At 55.5% G+C, this 20,709-nt stretch overlaps 2 protein-coding genes across 3 annotated transcripts; both read left to right on the plus strand.

The window, feature by feature from the left end:
- The first annotated feature begins 691 nt into the window (after nucleotides 1–691).
- On the plus strand, nucleotides 692–4,458 carry LOC120229215. The gene has a single exon (XM_039228028.1). The coding sequence runs from the start codon at nucleotides 692–694 to the stop codon at nucleotides 4,430–4,432; it is 3,741 nt and encodes a 1,246-aa protein (XP_039083959.1). The 3' UTR covers nucleotides 4,433–4,458.
- Nucleotides 4,459–7,800: 3,342 nt separating this feature from the next.
- On the plus strand, nucleotides 7,801–20,220 carry CAMKV (CaM kinase like vesicle associated). Of its 2 annotated transcripts, none has more exons than XM_039228018.1 (11): nucleotides 7,801–7,953; nucleotides 15,774–15,882; nucleotides 15,992–16,123; nucleotides 16,304–16,378; nucleotides 16,567–16,705; nucleotides 16,841–16,961; nucleotides 17,119–17,194; nucleotides 17,281–17,417; nucleotides 17,578–17,656; nucleotides 17,892–17,979; nucleotides 18,269–20,220. In XM_039228018.1, the coding sequence occupies exons 2-11, from the start codon at nucleotides 15,788–15,790 to the stop codon at nucleotides 18,848–18,850; spliced, it is 1,524 nt and encodes a 507-aa protein (XP_039083949.1). In that variant the 5' UTR covers nucleotides 7,801–7,953; nucleotides 15,774–15,787; the 3' UTR covers nucleotides 18,851–20,220. The 2 variants fall into 2 exon arrangements, with proteins under 2 accessions (XP_039083949.1, XP_039083950.1); XM_039228019.1 differs by lacking the exon at nucleotides 7,801–7,953 and adding an exon at nucleotides 13,484–13,545.
- Nucleotides 20,221–20,709: the final 489 nt, after the last annotated feature.

Below are 20,709 nucleotides of genomic sequence, written 5' to 3' on the forward strand. Positions count from 1 at the left end.
GTGGCTCCCATAGCCACCTCTGTGGGATACTGACTGGTTCTAGGCTTCAAGGACATGTGGCTCTGGGGAGGGGGCTCTGTGAGGCACAGGCAGAGGAGAACCATCTGGAGCAGAAAGACTGCCAAGAAGCTGCTGTCCCTGGAGTGGGAGCCAGGGAACATGGGGGAGGGGAGCATGGGCCTGAGCTGGGCCTCTCACCCTCTCTGTCTCCCAGGACTAAGTGGTAAAAGGCCTTTGATGCCCCAAAGAGCCTTCTATCACATGCTTGGAACTCATCCCTGGGTCAGGCCTTAAGCCACAAGTTGACACATGAGAAATGAGGAGAAAGAACCAAGTCTGTCATCTGAGGTACGCTGGGAATCCAGAGTCTCCCCTGCCTACCTTTGATGGCCTTACACTGCCACTCCTAGGCCCTGCCACAAGGGGCACTGTCTTCACTCTACAGCTGGCCTGGGTAGAGTAGTCACCTGGCTGGTAAGGGGAAAGGAGGCTGGCCTAGGGTTGGTGGACTTCATCAAGGTGCCTGGGCCTTTCTGTTTCCCAAGATTCCCTGGGCAGGCTGCATTCCTCAAGGGGGTGGGGCCCCTGGTTTCCCATACTGTCACCACCCCCAGGTCACTGGAGGCTGTGATGTGTGGGGTCGCCATGGCAACGAAGTGGGGGCAGGGCACCTAGGGCATGGAGCAGGACTATGGAAGTCACCAAGAAGGTGGGGGGCCCTGATATATCAGGCCCCCAAGGCCACTCCTCGGCCAGCAGCCAGCAGCCGGGGGATGACCTCAGAGGGTCCCAGGGACCATGGATAAACTCAGGAACTGTATACTTCAGGCAGGGGTTGCCATTGTCCACTGAGGCCATCACTGATGGGACCTGTGGCCCTGCCTCCCAGGCTCATGCCTCTGATCCCATTCACCAGCTACACCAGGACCCTGCTGAGGTTAGCTCCCAGCGTGGCTATGAGCAGGCCTCCCAAGATACCCTGAGGCTCCCCTCTACTAGCCCATTTCCAAGCTCCATCGTGGGAACCCAAACGCATCTCATCGTGGAGAACAGGACCCTGGCCCTACCAGTGTGCACACGCAGTGACAATACCAGTGACATGGCCCAGGACGGATTCTGCCGCTCCCAGCTTCAGGTGCAGGTTGCAAGGCAGGGCAAGGCTCCAGCTAAAGTCCTGGTAGGCTGGGGCAAAGGCCCCTGCAGCCCTGACCAGATAGCCCCCTTGGGCAGCAGGAAGAGCCGGTGGCTACCCTATTTCCTTTCAGGGGAGGATGGCTTAGCTGTAGCCCAAGGTCCTCCTCTGGCTCCAACCCAAGGTCAGGGCCAGGGCAAGTGCCCATGTCCAGCCCAAGCTCCTCCAACTCTATCTCAGGCAAATACTTCAGCTGTGGATACAACCCCAATGCCAGCAGCAGCTGAACCTTGTACCTGCAACCCTGACCACTTGACAGATACCATTACCATCACCAAAGGCCTGTCCCAAGACCTTCTGCTCAGGAAGTGTGGCGACCAATGGTCAGTTGTCTTGGAGTCTTCCAAAGTAGTTACACCCTGCCAGGACAAAGTGGATTTTCATTTTCCGGAGGAGCCTCCTGCCCCAGCGCCCACTCCAAAGGAGTCCTCAGACCAAGAGCTTGAGGTTGCTAGAATGCAGGTGTTACCCAACCAGTCCAAGAACCCAGCAGAGAAGCCCCTGGTCTACACCTCCAGGCCAGGCAGCCCAACACCAGGCTCAGGACCCCTGGGGACCCCCAAGTCCCAGAGGAGTAGCCATGAGATCTGCAGCTCTCAGCCAGACCAGCAGCCTCTCAATGTTCACAACAAAACTTGTTCCAACGTGCCAGCGTCTGCCTACCAAGTATCCTGTCACAAGCAGTCCCCAGTCCAGTCTCCCAAGGAAGCCATACAGATTCCCCCTTCCAGTGCCCCTACCTGCCAGCTCCGTGATGCTGTGGAAGACCATGTGATGGTATTTGATATGGCCACGGGCAACACCAGGATGGGGCTGCTGTGCCATGACCCCATGGGTTCACGGGCAGTGCTGGTGGGCCTCATGCCTAACCACCCATCCATCTATGTCCCTGAAAATGTGTTGTCCACTCGACCGTTACCCATGCCGATCTTTTCCCCTGACAACAATTGCTCCAGATTCTGGTCCACTTCACCCGTGCTGTCCAGCCCTGTGCCCTCTAGCCTCTCATCGGGAAGCTATCGAGAGGTGGCCCTGGTTCCCAAGGAGGCCAATCTCAACTTGGAGTCACGGGGCTCCCCTGGTACTGAGACACCCATCAGACTGGTCACTGGGCCCATTCCACTGGGGATGCCCCTCCAATTTGGTGAGAGGATATTGAGCCATGTTCATGAGCCTGGCTTGTCCAAACCTGATGCTGAAAAAAGTGAAGCTAGTCGCACCATCTTGATGCTGGATACATCCAGGATTCAGGACACCTCCATGGTCCAGCCCAAGAAACTGCAGTGGGTGAACTCACAGCCGACCCCAGAGCCTGATCCACAAGCCAAAACCCAGGAGATGTCCAGATCCCTACTCCAGGTGGACATAGGCACCCACAACCAGAAAGCAGTCCTTACTGCTCACTCTGACAACCTTAGGGCTGAAGGTGCTGGGCAGGCCTCCCTGAGTGGTCAGCCCTCGCTAGCTGAGCAGTGTCCCCTGGCTGGACAGCCCCCTCCAACTGCTCAGCCTCCCTCCACTGACCAGTGCCCCCTCACCAGGCACACCCACCTTTCTGGTCAGCCACTCCTGGCTGAGCAGCCCCCTCCCACCAATCAGCTACCCCTTCCTGGTCAGCCCCTTCTCACAGGAACCTGTCTTGCCAGGCAGCTTTCTCTCACTGGGAAGCCTCCTTTTTCTCAAGAACCCCCCATTTCCAAAGAGCCCACCATCTCAGGAGGGTCCCCCATCCCCAGGGAGCCTGGCCAGGCCTCCACCTTGCACCAGGAAGGAGAGCCTTTGGGCTTGCTGGCCCATGTAGGGCCACCTCAGGTGCCCCTGGCCCCTGATGAGACCTGTGTCTATGTGAATAGAGAGAAGGTCAGTGTTGGTGCCACTCAAAGCGCCAGCACACATCAGCTCTCATCCTGGCAACCTGGCAGCCCCCCTGGGACCCAAGAGGAGCAGTTTTCCCTGGTCACATTCTCTACACCTGGCACTGGCTGCAAGGTCTTGCCCGTGGCCGTGGTGGGCACTGACCCCCAGGGTCTCCAGTTCAAGCTGATGGCTGAGGATATTACACAGTCACCAGTGGTTGCACACCTTGGCCTGCTCCGTGGGGCCTGCTGTGAACTGGTGCCCACCATGGATACTCTGCCGGTACAGTCCCCGGTGCTCTGCCGCCACTCACTGGGTCCCTACCAGGACATGGCGGCTGTGGTGATTGACACAGGCACGGGCTTCACCAAATGTGGACTGGCTGGAGAGGACCACGTCCTCAGTGTGGTGTCCTCACATGTCCAGCTGCTACAGCACCCAGCCCAAGACGAGCCTCGGTATGTGGTGCCTGAGGACCAAGAGGGCTCCTGTTCAGTGCTGAATAGAGGAGTGGTCTCTGACTGGGATGCACTGGAGGTGCTGTGGCAGCACTTGTTTTACTGCAGGCTGGGCGTGCAGCCGGAGGAGCTGGCTGTCCTCGTGGCTGACTCGCCCATTTCACCACGCACCAACCGAGAAAAGGTGGCTGAAATACTCTTTGAGCGTTTCCACGTGCCAGCCATGCAGACGGCGCATCAGGCCCTGCTGGCGCTCTACGCTTACGGGCGCACCACTGGGCTGGTGCTGGGCAGTGGCCATGGCACCTCCTATGTGGCACCTATCCTCACTGGGAATCTGGCCCCACTTGACACTTACCGGCTGGATGTGGCCGGTGCTGACCTCACTGAATACCTGGCCCAGCTACTGCTGGCAGGCAGCCACTTGCCACCCAAGGCTGGGTTGCTCAACCAGATTAAAGAGGCCTGCTGCTATGTGGCCATGGACACGAAAGCTGAGATGGCCCGCACCCAGGCTCAGGCCCCAATGGACTTCGTGCTTCCAGACAAGCAGGTCATCACACTGGGCTCTGAGCGTTTTTCCTGCCCTGAGGCTCTCTTCCAGCCCAATCTGCTAGGCCTCAACCAGCCTGGCCTCCCACAACTAGCCCTCTTAAGCATCAGCCGACTGGAGGCCAAGCAGCAGGAGCAGCTGCTGGCCAATGTGGTGCTGGAAGGTGGCACCACCCTGGTGAATGGCTTTCCTGAGCGCCTAAGACAGGAGCTGGGCCCCCAGGCCACTGTGCTGGGCTCTCCCCACCGTGCTGTTGCTGCTTGGCTTGGAGGCTCCATCATGGCATCCCGGGACTCCTTCCAGAGCTTGTGGCTCAGTCGCCGTGAGTACGAGGAGGAAGGCCCCTGGGCCATCTACAAGTACCATCTGTGAGCACATAAAAGTTCTGGTTCTGCTTACTTTGAGCACTGTGGCATGTTTTAGGCACAGAGTGGTGTGGGGAAGGACAGAAGTCCAGGCATGGAGTTAGAGATGGGGACCCTGGCGCTCCCAAGACATACCCTGCCTCTGCACAATGGAACTCCATGGGTCCTGGCAATCTTATCCTTTCCAGAGAACCTCAGAGCCCCTTGGCTGGCATCAGCTCTGGTTTAATCTGACCTTTACTGCACCCCAAGGGCAATCATAGACAATGGCTGCTGTGGGTTTTGCCCCGTTGCCCTGGCGATAAGTGCAATTACCCTTGATTGCCAGCTGGTTGCCATGGCAATTTCAAACATAATGTAATAACCCACACAGCCTGGAGTGAGTCATGAAGGGGGGGGACAGCCCCCTCCCCTAGCTCCAGAGGAAAAGATGGCTTGCCCTTCTCCATCTTGGACCCTCTACGGAGAGCTAAGGACAGCAACATGGACAACAGCCTAACAGTTCCAAAGGTGGCTGGGGATCTGGAACATTTGTTGCCCCCAAGGGAGGGTACCTGTCAAAGTCTGTGATTCTTGGGGTAGCTGGCCTGGTAAAAAAATCTAAACCTTGTCTAAAGCTCTATACTTCTGTGGGCCAGAGTATGAGGGTTTGGGAGTTCTGGCCTTTGGTGCCCTGGGGCAGGAAGTCAGGGTCATGCAGGGCGGCAGACAAGTCCTGGATCCTGGGTGGGAGGTGCAACCTGAGCTGGGTGATGAGGATCTGGCCTGCTTTGTGGGCTCTGTGGATAGGGAGGCTCACACTTTACCCTGCCTCTCTGACTGTCTAGCTCTGGTAGGAGCCAGAACTGTCAACCTTGGGCTCCCTTCCCCGCCTCAGCCTCCCAACCTGGGCTATCCCTGCCCACTGGCCTAGGACCTTCAGGATCTCTTCACAGAGGCTACTGGACAACACCAATGCAAACTGCCCATGCTTTTTCCCCCAAACTCTGCCCCATGCTAAAGGGCCTTCCACCATTCCTCTGGCCGGGGGAGTGGCTAGAAGCCATGGCTCCTGACCTTGTCTAGCTCTAAATAGTGGAGGTGGGAATAAAGTTCCATGTGGGCCCAGTCCATGGCCTGGAAAAGATGAGAGGATGGCATTCAGCTGGTATTGCTATTTTCTTGCCCAGAGTGTGGCTAGAGCTTGAAGCCAAAACACTGAAGCCCTATCCTGCCTGTGCCTCCCTGGCTGGGGGCTGAAGGACAAGCATGCCCCCACCTCAACACTGTGTTCTCATCTTTAGGTTGCTCTATCTACAAAGGGCAAAGATCTGGCTACTCCTCAAAAGCCTGAGAGTGAGGGGCTGTCCTGGGTGGGGAGACTGAAAATAGCCTGTGATATAGGGTCATAACAACCCCTGCCAGCCCTTGAACATGACCCAGCCTCTTCCCACATCCTGCTCCCATACCCTGATTCAGCCTCCACAGTCCTGAGGCCTGTGTCAGGCAGGAAGGGCACCGGTGGCTCCAGGGATCAGTGGCTCCAGGGACTAGCAACAGTGTCCATGTACATGTGCGAGCAAGCATGCCTGGTTGCACACAGAATGCAGATACACGTGCCACTGGGCACCACTGCACACACTGTGCTATTGTCATCTCCTTCAGCATAAGAGTGCGCACACACAGATACACTCACACGTGTACACACACACCCCACCACGTGCACTCACCCACAGGCACATGGAGTGTGCACACGACCAAGAAGAGGTGGAGCACTGCCAGCAGCAGGCAGGGCTCTAGCGAACCACCTCTTTCCCTGCCTCTAAATCCCCCATTCTAACTTCTCCTCAGCCCAGCTTCTTCATACCTAGAGAGCTGTGACCTTCAGGAAAGACAGAAAATGTATGTCACATGTGTGAGGTCAGCAAGCCATGGCTCAGCTACACTAAACAACTCAGAAAATCATTGTTTCAAGGACAGTGGGCAGACAGCATGAAGGACCGAATGCCGGGCGATTCATTCATTTTGCAGACATGAACTGAGCATATGGAGATGAAACACAGCCTCTGCCCTGCTGATGCCCAGCTTCCTTCCTACCCAGTGGTGGGGCTGCTGCTGTGACTGAGACCACCCAGAGCACAGAGGGCCCAGAGGTGGCATCAGCCTGGCCTGGAAGAGGTGACCCAAAGCCAGGAAGGATGTGAAGGGCTCCTTGACTCCCTTGTCTGGAAGAAGATATTGAGGTGCCTTGTTTGAATGGTCATTTCCCAGGCTCGCTTTCCCAATCCCAGCCCCAACTTCCTCATTTGAGCAGTCACTCCTGTCAGCAGCCATGGGGAGCCATGCAGGGAAGACTCACTCAGATCCAAGGGTTTGGAGATGACCTTACCCGGGATGGGGTCAGAAGGCTCACCAGGAGGTTTGGGTGGAGTGCAACCCAGCTCCAGGCACCAAGAAACCTGTCTGGTCTTCCAGCATGGGCCTCAGGATGGTTCTCAGTGTTTGTGAGAGGGAAGGGGCAAGCATTGGGTCCATGTGCCTGCCTGACAAAGGACAGAGAAATGGCCAAGGACTTCCTTCAAATCTCCTTCCTGGCAGTTCTTAGCCTCCTCCCATGAGAGGGCAGGGCTGATGGGACACCTTGGTGCAACAGTTCTCCTGGATCCCCATATCCCAGCCCAGGCTGCTGGGAGATGCTGCTCATAAAGCGTTTGAGGGCGACAGAACTGGAAAGAAAGCATTCACACCATGTCATAGGTGACTTACAGGCTGGGAAATTCAGTGCTGCACAAAGAGGGGGCAGACTGGGCCAGCCACCCTGGCTGGGACTTCGGGATGAGATAGGCTGAATTGCGATGGTGTGAGGAATAGAAGGTTCTGCCACCATGGTCCGGAGCCCTCACTGACCACTTGCCCGTATATTCAAACTTGTGCTTACCATTCTTAACTAGGAGGTGCCAATCTGTAACAGCAGCTTGCCCTAGTGACTGCCCACTTTGTTCTTGTAAGTAGGTTCCACCCTTTGGGTCAGGTTTTGGGAGCTAGGCAGAGCTCTGGTCTCCTGGGGACTACTACCTGCCAAGTAGATTCCTGTGCAGCTCCAGGACTCAGGCTTTCCCCACACCTCCTACTCCCCACTCCCTACCATGTGTACAAGAAGGCCCCTCTGGCCCCTGTTGCCCAGTCAGTCCCAGGGCCTAAGGGAATCAATCTTTCAGTGCCTGTCCAGCCCTAGGCAGGTCAGTGCTCAACAACTCATTGTCCCTGGTCGTCCGCCCCCCTCCGAGGGGCATTTTGGCCTCAGTCTCCTCAAGGGCCCGGGCGGAGCTGGCTGAGAGAGGCCCCGCCCCCAGCCCGCCCCCGGCCCCGGGTGCGAATCCGGTGCCGGCGAGCGGCGGGAGATGCTGGAGGTTTGCGAGCCCAAGCGGCTGCAGCTGGCGCCGCGTCTGCCCCGTGTGCCCGGAGCGGATTCTGCCCGCCGCCCCCGGAACCCTCGGCGCCCCACTGAACCCGAGATCTCTTTCTCCGTGTGATCGACCAGCGCTGCAGGTGCGGGGCGGGCCGCGCGCGGGGGGGGGGTGCGTCCCCCGAACGCATGTTGTGGGGGTCTTGAGGGATTGGGTCTCCGACTAAAGGTTCAGGTCGCTCAGTGAGCGGGGGCTCCGCGAGGTCTTAGGGGTCTCAGCGGGGGCAGAACACAAGAGATCTGCAGATCCGGGGGTCGGCGCAAGAGGTTGGGCTTAAAGTTCCCCGTCACCTCGCACGGCTCGGGGTCCCAGGGGAAGCCTCTGAGACTCAAGTCCAGGCGAATCTTCCCCCCCGACATCCCCCCCACGACCCCCCTCCAGCCCCTTGTCTTGCTGGGCTACTAATTGTGAAAACCTTAGCCCTCGAACATTCGTGGTGCCCCTTGGGGGTAGGGGCCGAGGGCAAAGCCGACCCTCTTGACTCCCAGAGCCGCCTTCAACCCCTCCTAACTGCCCCCGGGTCCCCTTCCTCCAGCTAAGCAGTCACTAATTTCCATGACAACGGAGAGTTCTTTATAGGCGACAACCTGAAGGGGGCTGGGCGGGGCTGCCGCGGGGTGGGGGAGGAGGCTCCAAGCCCCTGGGGGGCAGCAGCCCCCTAGCCAAGACCCGGCTTCCGAGCCTTAACGTGGGGGCCAAGTGGGGATTCAGGGCACCGACCCAGAGCTGCGCGGTGGGGGTAGGGGACGCACATGTTTCTGCTGGGAGGTGCGGGGCTTGGTGCTCACACGTGTGCCTCCCGCATGTGTGTTGCTGTGCCAGCGGGGGCGAGTCAGCAGCGCTGGGGAAGGGGGTCAGGGTGGCGCCACGTTGGGGAGCAGGGCCCCTGGCTGTGGGGGGTGGGCAGTTGGACAATGAACAAATGAATTTATGCCTTCTCCAGCTTGTAGTGTCTGGCAGAGACCCTAGGCTCTCCCAGCCCCCCACAGCTGTGCCAAACTGCTATTGTCCGCACCCCGTAGACAGAGCTTGCTCCACTAGGTTCCCTTTTGAGGAGCAGAGCCTTCTATCCTTCACCAAAAGCTTAGTCTGCAGCAGTCCAGCTCCCGTCCTACTGCCCCCCTCCAAGGCCCAGACTCTGAGCCCCCCAGGACCACCTAGAGAGACCCCCCCACACCTCCTCAGTTGTCCCCCTCCCCCCACCCCACACCTCCTCAGTTGAATTTTAGCCACCTGCTGGACCCCAGTTTCCTCCACTGGGAAATTGGTGTCTCTCCTTCCCTCAGTGTCAGGCTGGGCCTAGGGTGGGGCAGAGATCTCTCTGCCCTTTATAGAATTTGGTGTGAACCCCCAGGTGCCAAAGGCTGCCTTCCTGGTATCTGCTGCTGACCCTCCTCTCCAGCCCATGTCCTGGCCACCACTCCTTGCTCTGAAAGAAGGCCACAGACCTCATGATCTCCATCTAGGGAAACTGAGGCAGGGATTTGATGCTGTGCAGTTGTTCCGTTTCTGGGTTGTTTAGGGTGCTGTTTCTGGCCCTCCTGACAGGATCCACTGTTGGAAAGTGGGATGGCTGCAGCAGGAAATTAGCCTGAACTGCCAGAGGGGCCCTGGGGACCCAAGGCCTGGGGAGGATGGCAGATAAAGGGGGTGTGACTGAGGAGTCTGGGAGGGGCTGGGCCAGCTGAGAGAAGGGGCTATAAAGGGAAGCAGCCTGGTCTCTAACCTTCATTCCGGGCCCCCCCCCCTTTCCCAGGCACGCGCCCTCCACCTGATGGATCTGCCTTATCTATGCTGCCTAATGATTGGGAGAGGGGCCCTGGAATTGTTCTGAGGGGACTGCAACAGCTGGTCTCTTCCCCCAGGCTGTGGTTGTGCCTCCCACACCAAGTTCAGTGCATTTCTGAGGGATACAGGAGGGTTCAGGGTCAAAGGTCCAGGCACCATGGGCAGCTCATGGCCCAGGTGTTCAGCACACATGGCCATGAAGGCCTTTGGGCTCTGCTGGGTGCCCACAGGCCCCTTCAAAACCCCTGCCTACCTTTCCTGCCTGTGTCGTTGTGCCTGTGTCCTTTTTATTGTTACCTCTTTGCTTCCCTTCCATCACTTTTTGCCATTGTCCCTCACTGTCCCTGCCCCCTTCTCTCTTTTCTAAAGTCTCTCAATTCTCCCTCCTCCCCTTCCTTGATGGGGCTAGGTGCCAGAACTCATGGGGAAGGAGTTGGGCCAAAATCTCAGGGAATTCTTAGAAGAGGGGTTGGCCAACACCTCTCCCCTTCCCCTTCCCTTTGTTTCAAAACTTCCATCACCATAGCAGTCCTTTACTCTGGGGCCTTTCCCTGCATTTCCCTCCTCCCCCCATAGGGTAGCAGGGCCGCCAGTGGCTTTTCCTTCAGGGGTTCAAAGACTGGGACCCCAGCTGCTTGGAACGGGCCAGTTGATTCTTAGCCCTGCCATACCAAGTTGAAGGCTGAACTTTCTGGAGGCAGCACTGGACTGTATGTCCACTGCTGAGGCTGAGAGGCTCCCCTGTTCTTACCCCGTCATTAGATGGGGGAGTCAGCAGCAGGAACTATGGACCATGATTTAGCTAGAGCCTGAGGCCCAGCCACAGCAGCCCCTGCCCTTGGCCCTGAAGCAGTTGGACAGTGGGCTGGAAGCTTGGCTCTGCCTCCTGACACCAGACCCTGAGGGTGAAGTCTTTATTTCCCCCATCCTTCTAGTGAGACCTCAGCTGAGTCAACCAGGGAAGACTTGGGCCTAGGCATGTCCTTTGCAGCAGGAAACACAGCCCCAGTCCCTGAGAGAAGAGAGTAGGGGAGGGGAGGGGGTACCTGAAGGCTGGTGTTCACAGCTGCCACTAAATCAGGAGGTGTTGCCCACAGTTGTTGGAAGGTAGCAGGAGGCCTCTTGAGTCCTTCCTGGCCTCCCAAGATTTACTGCAAGCTCTGGAACTCCACATGGGAAAGAACCAGGGCAGCAGGAAACTTGTCTATTGCTGTGACAGGTGGGGCCTGAATCAGGCTGACCCCAGTGGAGAAGGGAACAAGACTCTGATGCAGGACCACAGGACTTCTGGAGCCAGACTTGTTTAAGGCTGCAGCAGGGCCCCTAGGGGACCCTTTATTACCAGGGCACCAACAGGTAGAGTCTCCCTCAGGGTTGCCTGAGGCTCGACTGCCCAAGCCCAGGGGTCAGACCTGAGGAGCAGGCAGTAACTGGGAGTGCTTGACCCTCAGGCATCCTTAGAGTCAGCTGGAGGGCACCAGCAATGCCAGGGTCCATGCTTCCCCGAAGCTACCTTTGGACAGCCCCCTGTGCACACCATTTCTCTGCAGAAAATGGAAGGATCCACCTCTCTAGGGAAACAGCCATTATAGGGCTTCTGTGCCCTCCCATGTCCCAGTGTGGACCTGGGCTCTGCCCCTGTATCAGTGGTAGGAGAGCTCTCCACTGTTAGGTATTGGGTCTGTGCTGACTGGGCCATGGGGGTGAGAAATGCAAACCCCTTTCTGCCTGGCTTTTCCACTGTTCTTGAAGCTGTCCCTTGACCACTCCCCCCTGCTTCAAGACCAGGGCCTCCCTTATTGCAAGCAGGTGCCAGGGACTTGGTACGCACACTGGTATCCTCTCAGGCAGCACCAGTGGGCGGCACATGGTAGGGGTAGAGGAGACCCCTTTTCTTCTTTTTTTGCCCTAGGGCTAGATTGGGGGTGGAGGCAAATGAGTGCAGTTTGGTGAGGGAAGCAGTAATTGGCTGAGATCAGGGCATCCACAGGAGGGAGAGAGGTACATCTGTCCCTGCCCCATTGATGAGGTTTTAGGATTTGGATCCAGGCTGATGTGACTGTAAGCAGAGGCCTGGATTTCTGTGGTGGAGGAGACCTCAGGACTAGTCCCAGGTCCTTGTGAGCACAAGAGCATATGTATGGCTAAAAGCTGGGCCAAATTAGGGATGGGCATATACAAAATCTCCCACACCTCACGGTACAGCAAGGAGCTGATGGGGTGGGGGGAAGTGAAGGTTGTGGAAAGTATCCCAGAGAAAGGCCATTTTGAGTCTAGGGCATCAGAATCATTTTAGACAGTTGGTTGCACAAACAACCTTATAATGTCAGAAATCACAGCAAACCAAGAAGAGATTAAGCACTGGTCTCAACACCTAGCTCATTGGGAGGCTGCTTCACAGGGAGGCCAAGGTGGGCAGTACCCTTGCCAGTGTCCACACTTCCTGCCATTGAATGGAGACAGTTGAGCTGGTTAGTCACCTGTTGTTGGATTTTAGGTAGTTGCTGATTTTTTTTTACATTATAAATAAATTTGCCGTGATAAATAGGATACTGATGGGAAGCTTTGGGGGAAGGGCATTCCTGCCACAGGGAACAGTGTAAGCAAAGCAACAGAGCTGGGACACAGCTGCCTCCCAGCTCTTCTGGGGGGCCCGCAGGCTGAGGTACCACCTTCCTGACCAGTACATGGCTCTTGGATTCCAGCCTGGAAAGTGCGTTAGAGCCATTGAGGGGCTGATGAAGGCCCCCTCCCCCAGATTGTTAGGGTGCAGAGATGAGTGGCCGGCAGTAGTGGGTGGTTGTGCCTCTGCTCTCAGCTGTAAGTGTGGGATTCCAGCCACATGCTCCTCTCCAGCAGACTCAGGAGCAGGGCTGTGACCATGGTGGCAAAGACATGCAGCCGAGGACAATCTTCAAAGCTTCTCTTGTTTGCCTCTGCAGTGCCTCACAAGATGGCTTAAGCCCTGGCTTAAATCATGCCGATGAAATGCATTTGCATTCCCTGAGCCCAAATAACCCAGATGAGGGAAGTATGGAATTTGTTTCCTAATGCTGAGGGCAAATTTGAGGGAAAACTTCCAAGGCTATGACCCCTGGGAGTGGGTGGCCTCTGCCTGGGAGGAAACAAGGAAAAGCCAGGGATGGCCATGGGGCTTGTGTGGGTCCTGGCCTTTGACCCTGGCTGGCAGAGTCCCTGTGACCCAAGCTGCTTTCTCTGGGATGGCTTCTTCCCTTTTCTACTATCATGTAGCTGTGAGTGAGTCCAGGTGGGGAGCATCTAGGTGCACAGCAAGTGCTAATTGGCATGGAGGGACAGTGTGCATAGCCAGCAGTGGCAGGGCCATTTGAATGCAGCCTCCGTGCAGCGCTTTTGCCATGGCCTTGGTATCATATTGACCATGCATTATGGAGGTCCAGACAGTCACCAGCTCCCCTTCTGAAGTTCACCTCTAGCAAGAGCTGTGAGTGCATTTTCCATTGGGTGCTGGAGACAGTCCACCCAGCACTGCAGGCGAGGATTGGGTTGGCAGGGTTGCAGACCCACGGGTGCCATGTCCCAAGTGCCAGAGTGCCTGGAGCCTGCTGCAGTCAGCTGCATGTGGTCACCTTTGTGATACCCACGCCTGGCCGGGGTCTTATGCCCTGAACCTGATTGCCCAGGTCTCCTGTGGGCCCTGGCACTGAGGCCCTGGCAGGCTTGTCTAGCTTTTCCGGATCGTTTACCCCAGCACGCCTCGTGGCAAATCCTTCCCCTCTAAGGCCCAGCCCTGATGCTGCATCTTCCTCAAAGCCTTTCCTCACTTCCACCCAAATAGGTGGCCTCTCTCTCTGAGGAAACTCTCCAAGGACTGTGCCTGAATGCAACTTTTATTAAATCAATAAAGGTAATCATAGTAAAAATCCTAACAGAAAACAAATACAAGATATAAATCTGCCCCTTTAACACCCAATTCTTTGCCCCAAAGAGCATTCTGATTTTCTTAGCTGTCTTTCCAGAATTGAGTTTGGAGTATACATTGGAATATAAACTTTAAAAAATTTACCCAGGGGTGCCTGGGTGGCTCAGTTGGTTAAGCGTCTGACTTCGACTTAGCTCACGATCTCATGGTTTGTGAGTTCAAGCCCCATGTTGGGCTCAGCCGGCTTCAGATCCTGTGTCTCCCTCTCTCTCTCTGCCCCTCCCCTACTCACGCTCTGTCTGTCTCTCGCTCTCAAAAAACAAACATTAAAAAATATTTTTAATAAAAAATTTACCCAAATAGGAGCACCCTTGACCCAGCATTCTGTCCCTTGCTTTTCTATTTAACATATCCCAGAAACCATCCAACAGCAGTGCATTTCCCTACTTTATTCTTTGTAATAGTTACCAACTATTCTTCAAAATGGAGAGCTATAATTTTATTTTTTTAATTAAACCATTTTTAATGCTTATTTTATTTTTGAGAGAGAGAAAGAGACAGCATGGGTAGGAGAGGGGCAGAGAGAGAGGGAGACACAGGATCCAAAGAAGGCTCCAGGCTCTGAGCTGTCTACATAGAGCCCGATGTGGGGCTGGAACTCATGGACGGTGAGAAAATGACCTGAGCCGAAGTCTGTGCTCAATCGACTGAGCCACCCAGGTACCCCATGGATGGCTACAATTTTTATTAACATGTTAAAATTGTGAAATATATCAAAACTCTAGAAATGTGCCCCAAACTTTTCTGTACATTTTTACAAATTATAAAGCAAACATCTGTGAAAACCACCACTCAGGTTCAGAAATCAGCCCTCCAGAATCTCCTATTGTGTCCTGACTCAGTTGCAACTACTCTCTTTCTCATAGAAGGACTCAAGGTACTTATTTCCTAGCTTTTTTTAAAAAACAGCTTCAGGGCACCTGGGTGGCTCAGTCAGTTGAGCATCCAGCTTCGGCTCAGGTCATGATCTCACAGTTCGCGGGTTCGAGCCCCGCGTTGGGCTCTGTGCTGACAGCTTGGAGCCTGGAACCTGTCTTCGGATTCTGTGTCTCCCTCTCTCTCTGACCCTCCCTTGCTCATGCTGTCTCTCCCTCTCTCTCTCTCTCTCTCTTAAAAATAAATAAAACATTACCAAAAAAATTAAAAAAACAAAAAACAAAAAAAACCCAAAAAACAGTTTCACCAGAATGTTTGTATCCTTAGTACAGGTTAGCTCTGCATGTTTTGAGCTTTGAATGAATAGGATTATGCTGTATGTATTATCTTGTGTCTCACTCAACACTGTATTGGTGAGATTCACCATGTGGTTGGCTATAGCTATCGCTCCTTCATTTCCATTGCTGTGTAATATTCCATTGTGCGACTATACCATAATACATCCTGCTGGTGGTAGTCCTGTGGGCTGTTTCTAGTTTGGGGCAGTTAGGAGTATTGTCACTCTGAGCATTCTTTTTTTTTTTTTTTTTTAATAAACTTAAACATTTTTTTAATGTTTTTTATTTATTTCTGAGAGAGAGAGAGAGAGAGACAGCGTGAGCAGGGGAAGGTCAGAGAAAGAGAGGGAGACACAGAATCGGAAGCAGGCTCCAGGCTCTGAGCTGTCAGCACAGAGCTGGACATGGGGCTCGAACCCACAAACTGTGAGATCATGACCTGAGCCGAAGTCGGACACTCAACTGCCTAAGCCACCCAGGCGCCCCGACTCTGAGCATTCTTATATGAGTGTCCTGTTGCACAAATGTATGCACTTCTGTTCATGTCTTTGCTAACACTTGGTATCTTCAGACTTTCAGAGATGGCTATCTGCTGGGTGGGTGGTTATATTTCCCCATCATCTGTGTAATGGCTGAAATTTAAAGAAATTGGTAAATCTTTTTGTTAATGTACATAATAGAAAATGATTCTCTGATATGTGAGTTTAATATGTTTTTTGTAAATAGAGGCTGCTGTAGTTCAGGCAGCCAAGCTGATGGCAGGAGCTATGGCCAGAAAAGCAGGGGTAGGAGGCTGACCACCCTCTAGCCCTTCCTACTACAGTCTCTGCCCCATGCTTTGGCCTGAGCCACGCTGGGGTCTCCCAGAGCCAGCCTCTATACTGTGGGGAGAAGCCTCCATGTTTGGTACAGCTGAGCCAGACTCCATCCTGCCTGCAGCTCAGAGCCTGGCAATGCCGTTTGGGTGTGTGACTCTGGGCGATAAGAAGAACTATAACCAGCCATCGGAGGTGACTGACAGATATGATTTGGGACAGGTCATCAAGACGTGAGTGCTGGGTCTTGTGGTCAAGGGTGGGTGGGCAAGGGCTTGGGAAAGGAGAACAGAGGGCAGCCCACATTGAGGCCAGGGCTGAGTGGGTGCTTGCTGGCTACAGTGAGGAGTTCTGTGAGATCTTCCGGGCCAAGGACAAGACGACGGGCAAGCTGCACACCTGCAAGAAGTTCCAGAAGCGGGACGGCCGCAAGGTGCGGAAGGCGGCCAAGAACGAAATAGGCATCCTCAAGATGTGAGTGTGAGGCCTTGGGGTAGGGTGGCATAGGAGGTAGCAGGGAACGGTTTTAAGGGCAGGTGGCCTCAAGCAGCACCAGGCTCTGGCCAGTTAGTTTGCTGTGGCCCACGGTAGCAACCAGAGCCTTTTTTAGAGGTTTATCCAGCCCTAACTGTTGACCCCTCTCTCTGCTGCCAGGGTGAAGCATCCCAACATCCTGCAACTGGTGGATGTGTTTGTGACCCGCAAGGAGTACTTCATCTTCCTGGAGCTGTGAGTGTGGGTCTGGGGTCCCCAGATTCCTCAGAACCCAGGGCCTTTCCCTCTGCAACCAGGGAAAACCCCCTTTCTGGACCCTTGGGGTGTTGGGTCCCCATGCCTTGCCCAGCTAGCAGCCTGCCCAAATACTCTGCCCCACCCCCGATCCTGCCCACGCGGGCTCAGGGGCTGGTGTCCCTCAGGGCCACAGGGAGGGAGGTGTTTGACTGGATCCTGGACCAGGGCTACTACTCGGAGCGAGATACAAGCAACGTGGTGCGGCAGGTCCTGGAGGCCGTGGCCTACTTGCACTCACTCAAGATCGTGCACAGGAACCTCAAGGTGAGGCCAGGAGCCAGGTCTGTTGGCACCCAGTTTGGGGCTGAGTTGGGCAGCACCTTGGGGTTTTGGTCTAGCCTCTGAGGTCCTCACGGAGTCTTTCTCTGCCCACCCACATGTCATTCCTGCCTGGAGCAGCTGGAAAACTTGGTTTACTACAATCGGTTGAAGAACTCAAAGATTGTCATCAGCGACTTCCACCTGGCTAAGCTAGAGAATGGCCTCATCAAGGAGCCCTGTGGGACCCCCGAGTACCTGGGCAAGCAGGGGGTGGGGCAGGGACAGGGTGGGAGATAGCCTTCAAGGAATGGCTCTGGGTAGGGGGGAAGGAAGTCTCCAGCCCACGAAGTGGGTATGAGCAGTCCCTGGCCTGGCCAGGCCTGATATTGACTACCAGATGGATACTGTGTTTGCAGCTCCAGAGGTGGTAGGCCGGCAGCGGTATGGACGCCCTGTGGACTGCTGGGCCATTGGAGTCATCATGTACATCCTGTGAGTGAATGGGTTTGCAGCCAGGCCAGGTGGGGTCCTGTGTCCATGGCCTTCCTAGGTGACCCTGCCCTTTGGCCCCCATGTAGGCTTTCAGGGAACCCACCTTTCTATGAGGAGGTGGAGGAGGATGACTACGAGAACCATGACAAGAACCTCTTCCGCAAGATCCTGGCTGGTGACTATGAGTTTGACTCTCCATACTGGGATGACATTTCCCAGGCAGGTGAGGAGGTGCCCAGTGCGTGGGTAGAGGGAGGGTTGGTATGGGGGACCTGCTCTCAGCCTTCTCTGCTGGACTCTGCTCCTACCTCCCAGCCTATTCATCACCTTTAGACAGTGAGATGCGGTGGCAATGCCTCACCTCTCCTTGGCTTTGTCCCCAGCCAAAGACCTGGTCACAAGGCTGATGGAGGTGGAGCAAGACCAGCGCATCACTGCAGAAGAGGCCATCTCCCATGAGTGGTGAGCAGGGCCCATGGAGGACAGAAGGAGAGGCTGGATTTCCCCTGGTCTCTGTCCTCCTCACATCTAGTAGCCCCCATCCTTGAGGCTTTGAGTAGGGGTTGGAGGTGCCCAGAGCTCAGGCCCAGTCCAGAGGGCCTGACTAGTAACTTCTGGACCTTAAGAGAAAAAGACTGGGCAGTCTCCATGAAGGCCTATACCACCTCAGATCCAGGTGCACTTGTACCCTTTCTAGGATTTCTGGCAATGCTGCTTCTGATAAGAACATCAAGGATGGTGTCTGTGCCCAGATTGAAAAGAACTTTGCCAGAGCTAAGTGGAAGGTAAGGCTTTCATGACTCCCTTTCCTGGACAGATCCCAAGTGGCACACACAGTTTCTTGCCTATATCACACCCCTGCAGCCACACATAGGCATTTCTTCAGCTATCAGGTGTGGCTGTAGCCACTGTCACTACTTTAAGTGGGTGTGTTGAATAGCTGGGTCCCTGGCCCTGCAGTGGTCAGAGGCAGCTAGGGATGCCATGGAATGGTCTGCCTTTGGCTTTTGCCAAGGAATAGATCCAGGTTCTCTGAGCCTCACTCTAAACATCTCTCCACTGCCCTCCTTTCAGAAGGCTGTCCGAGTGACCACCCTCATGAAACGGCTCCGGGCACCAGAGCAGTCCAGCACAGCTACAGCCCAGTCTGCCCCAGCCACAGACACTGCCACCGCTGGGGCTGCAGGCGGGGCTGCAGCTGCAAGTGGAGCTGCCTCAGCCCTCGGGGGCAGTGCCACCTCAGCCACAGCGGGTGATGCCGCTCTTGCTGCAAAGAGTGATAATATAGCCCCGGCAGACCGTAGTTCCACCCCAGCCACAGATGGCAGTGTCACCCCAGCCACCGATGGCAGTACCACCCCAGCCACCGATGGGAGCATCACCCCAGCCACCGATGGGAGCATCACTCCAGCCACTGACAGGAGTGTTACTCCAGCCACTGATGGGAGAGCCACACCAGCCACAGAAGAGAGCATCGTGCCCACCACCCAAAGCAGTGTCACACCAGCCACCAAGGCAGCTGCCACCCCTGAGCCGGCTTTGGCCCAGCCGGACAGCACAGCCCCCGGGGGCACAACAGGCCAGGCTCCACCCTCTAGTAAAGGGGAAGAGGCTGCTGGCTATGCCCAGGAGTCTCGGAGGGAGGAGACCAGCTGAGTGGGTAGTCTCACTGGTGTGGGGCAGGGGACGGGCAGGAGGGTGGGAGAGTGGATGAGGGGCTTCTCACTGTACATAGAGTCACTGGCATGATGCCCTTGCTCCCCCCTGTCCCTGCCTCCCAGTGTGGGGCATGTCTGGGGGCCATGGGAGAGCGGTCTCATCTCCTGTGTGTATGTGCGTGAGTGGTGGGCAGGCCAGAGGCAGGACCGGCCCCAGCCCCTGCATGGATTCCTTGTGGCTTTTCTGTCTTTCGCTAGCTTCACCAGTTTCTGTTCCTTGCGGGATGCTGCTCTAGGGATACTCAGGAGGTCCCTGCTCCCCTGCCCCTTCCCTTTTTGCCTCACAATTTCCCCAGGCAGGCCCTGCAGGTCCCATCCTCTCCCAGGCCCTAAACTTGGGTGGCCTTGCCCTGAGAGCTGGTCCTCCAGCGAGGCCCTGTCAGCGGTCTTAGGCTCCTGCACATGAAGGTATGTGCCTGTGGTATGTGGGATGCTGTAAGAATGGACACAGGCTTGTAGAAAGAATGCAAAAATCTAGGGCAGTATGCTTTAAGACAAGACTGGTCGCATGGTTGGGGGCACTGCTTGGTAGTTTTATGGGTCCTCAGAAGTGAGAGAGAATGAGTAGGGGGTTAGAAGCTTCCATCTTTGTCCCTGGAAAGTTCTCACCAACACCCTTGTGCTATTTCCTGCCCTCCTGGGTTCTGCAGTGGGTTGCCCTGTGCCCTGAGCTTCATGAGCCTGTAAGGGGAAGGAGGGACAGTTGGGAGGTGGCAGTGAAAACTGGGAAGGCAGAGTGCAGGCCCAGCACATAGTGCACCAGCCTAGCTTGGTCCTTACCCTTAGCCAAACAGGAAGGGCTCATATCCCCTGGCTCTTTTCTGATGGAGTCTCTTGGGTTCAGTGTACAGTCCTCTCCATCCCAGGGGGCCTGCTGCATGGCAGTGTCCCATAGTCTGATTTAGGGGGTTGTCCTTCACAGGGGAAGATTTCTGCCCTCCTAATTCAACAACAAAATAGAGAGGAACCCCCTCTATATCTGTGACCCACTTCCCCTTCTATCATGGCTTAAAGAGAGGCCCAGGTGCCTCTGAGCCATTCTGAGTTGCTTTTTCTGGGATGAGGAAGTGGAATAAGGCTCCCCCGTTTCCTGATCAAGGCTCCTGGCAGGTGCCCTTTGTCAGACCCCACCACAGCTTGGGCAGGCAGCCACACTGGTCCCGGCCTTTGCTCGGCACTCCAGTGTCAGTCCTGCCCTTCTCCCTGCATGCCTGTGGGTCTGCTCTGGTGTATGAAGGTTGGTAGGCTGTGTGCCTGCTGAACCTGGCAAATAAATGTCACCCTGCCAAAGCCTCTGGCCATCCTCTCGCCTTTGCTTCCTCTGTCTTACTGGGGAGGGGCCCCTGGAAGACAGTGGGGAGGGAAGAGGCTGGGAGCAGGTTCACAGGTATTGGTCTGTGCTCAGTGCCATGAGGATTGCTTGGACTGAGAGTGCAGATCATCCTTTGCCACTGTGTGTTCCTTGATGATGGTGGCACGTCCTCTGGACTCTAGAAATCCTTATGGATGGGGAGTCCTGTTCTGGGCTTGTGCCAAGGAATAACCTCTGGGCTGCTGTTCTGACAAGACCTGTTGAACAAGAGCCCTTGTCTTGACTTTGACATGAAACTGGAACCCACCATGGGGCAGCCACCATAGGGAGATAACTTGCCCAAGGCCAAAGTGGGTTTCCCTCAGTTGGGGAGAGGGTGCAGGGTGGGCATTGCAGAAAAGTTCTATGCTGCCCTTTGTGTTGATTCCTCCCTGTGAACAACACCTGTGTTTTCCACATAGGCTCAAAGGACTTCACTCTGGGTC

Source organism: Hyaena hyaena, unplaced genomic scaffold (genome assembly GCF_003009895.1).
Source record: "Hyaena hyaena isolate Hyena2069 unplaced genomic scaffold, ASM300989v1 scaffold_30, whole genome shotgun sequence".
Classification (NCBI taxonomy): Eukaryota; Metazoa; Chordata; class Mammalia; order Carnivora; family Hyaenidae; genus Hyaena; species Hyaena hyaena.

Excerpts from the sequence above, each read along its gene's own strand:
- LOC120229215 (XM_039228028.1), top strand. The coding sequence starts at position 692 with ATGGAAGTCACCAAGAAGGTGGGGGGCCCTGATATATCAGGCCCCCAA.
- CAMKV (XM_039228018.1), top strand. The coding sequence starts at position 15,788 with ATGCCGTTTGGGTGTGTGACTCTGGGCGATAAGAAGAACTATAACCAG. Across the intron at positions 16,124-16,303 it reads GAAATAGGCATCCTCAAGAT|GGTGAAGCATCCCAACATCC; the intron begins GTGAGTGTGAGG and ends CTCTGCTGCCAG. Across the intron at positions 17,195-17,280 it reads GGAGTCATCATGTACATCCT|GCTTTCAGGGAACCCACCTT; the intron begins GTGAGTGAATGG and ends GCCCCCATGTAG.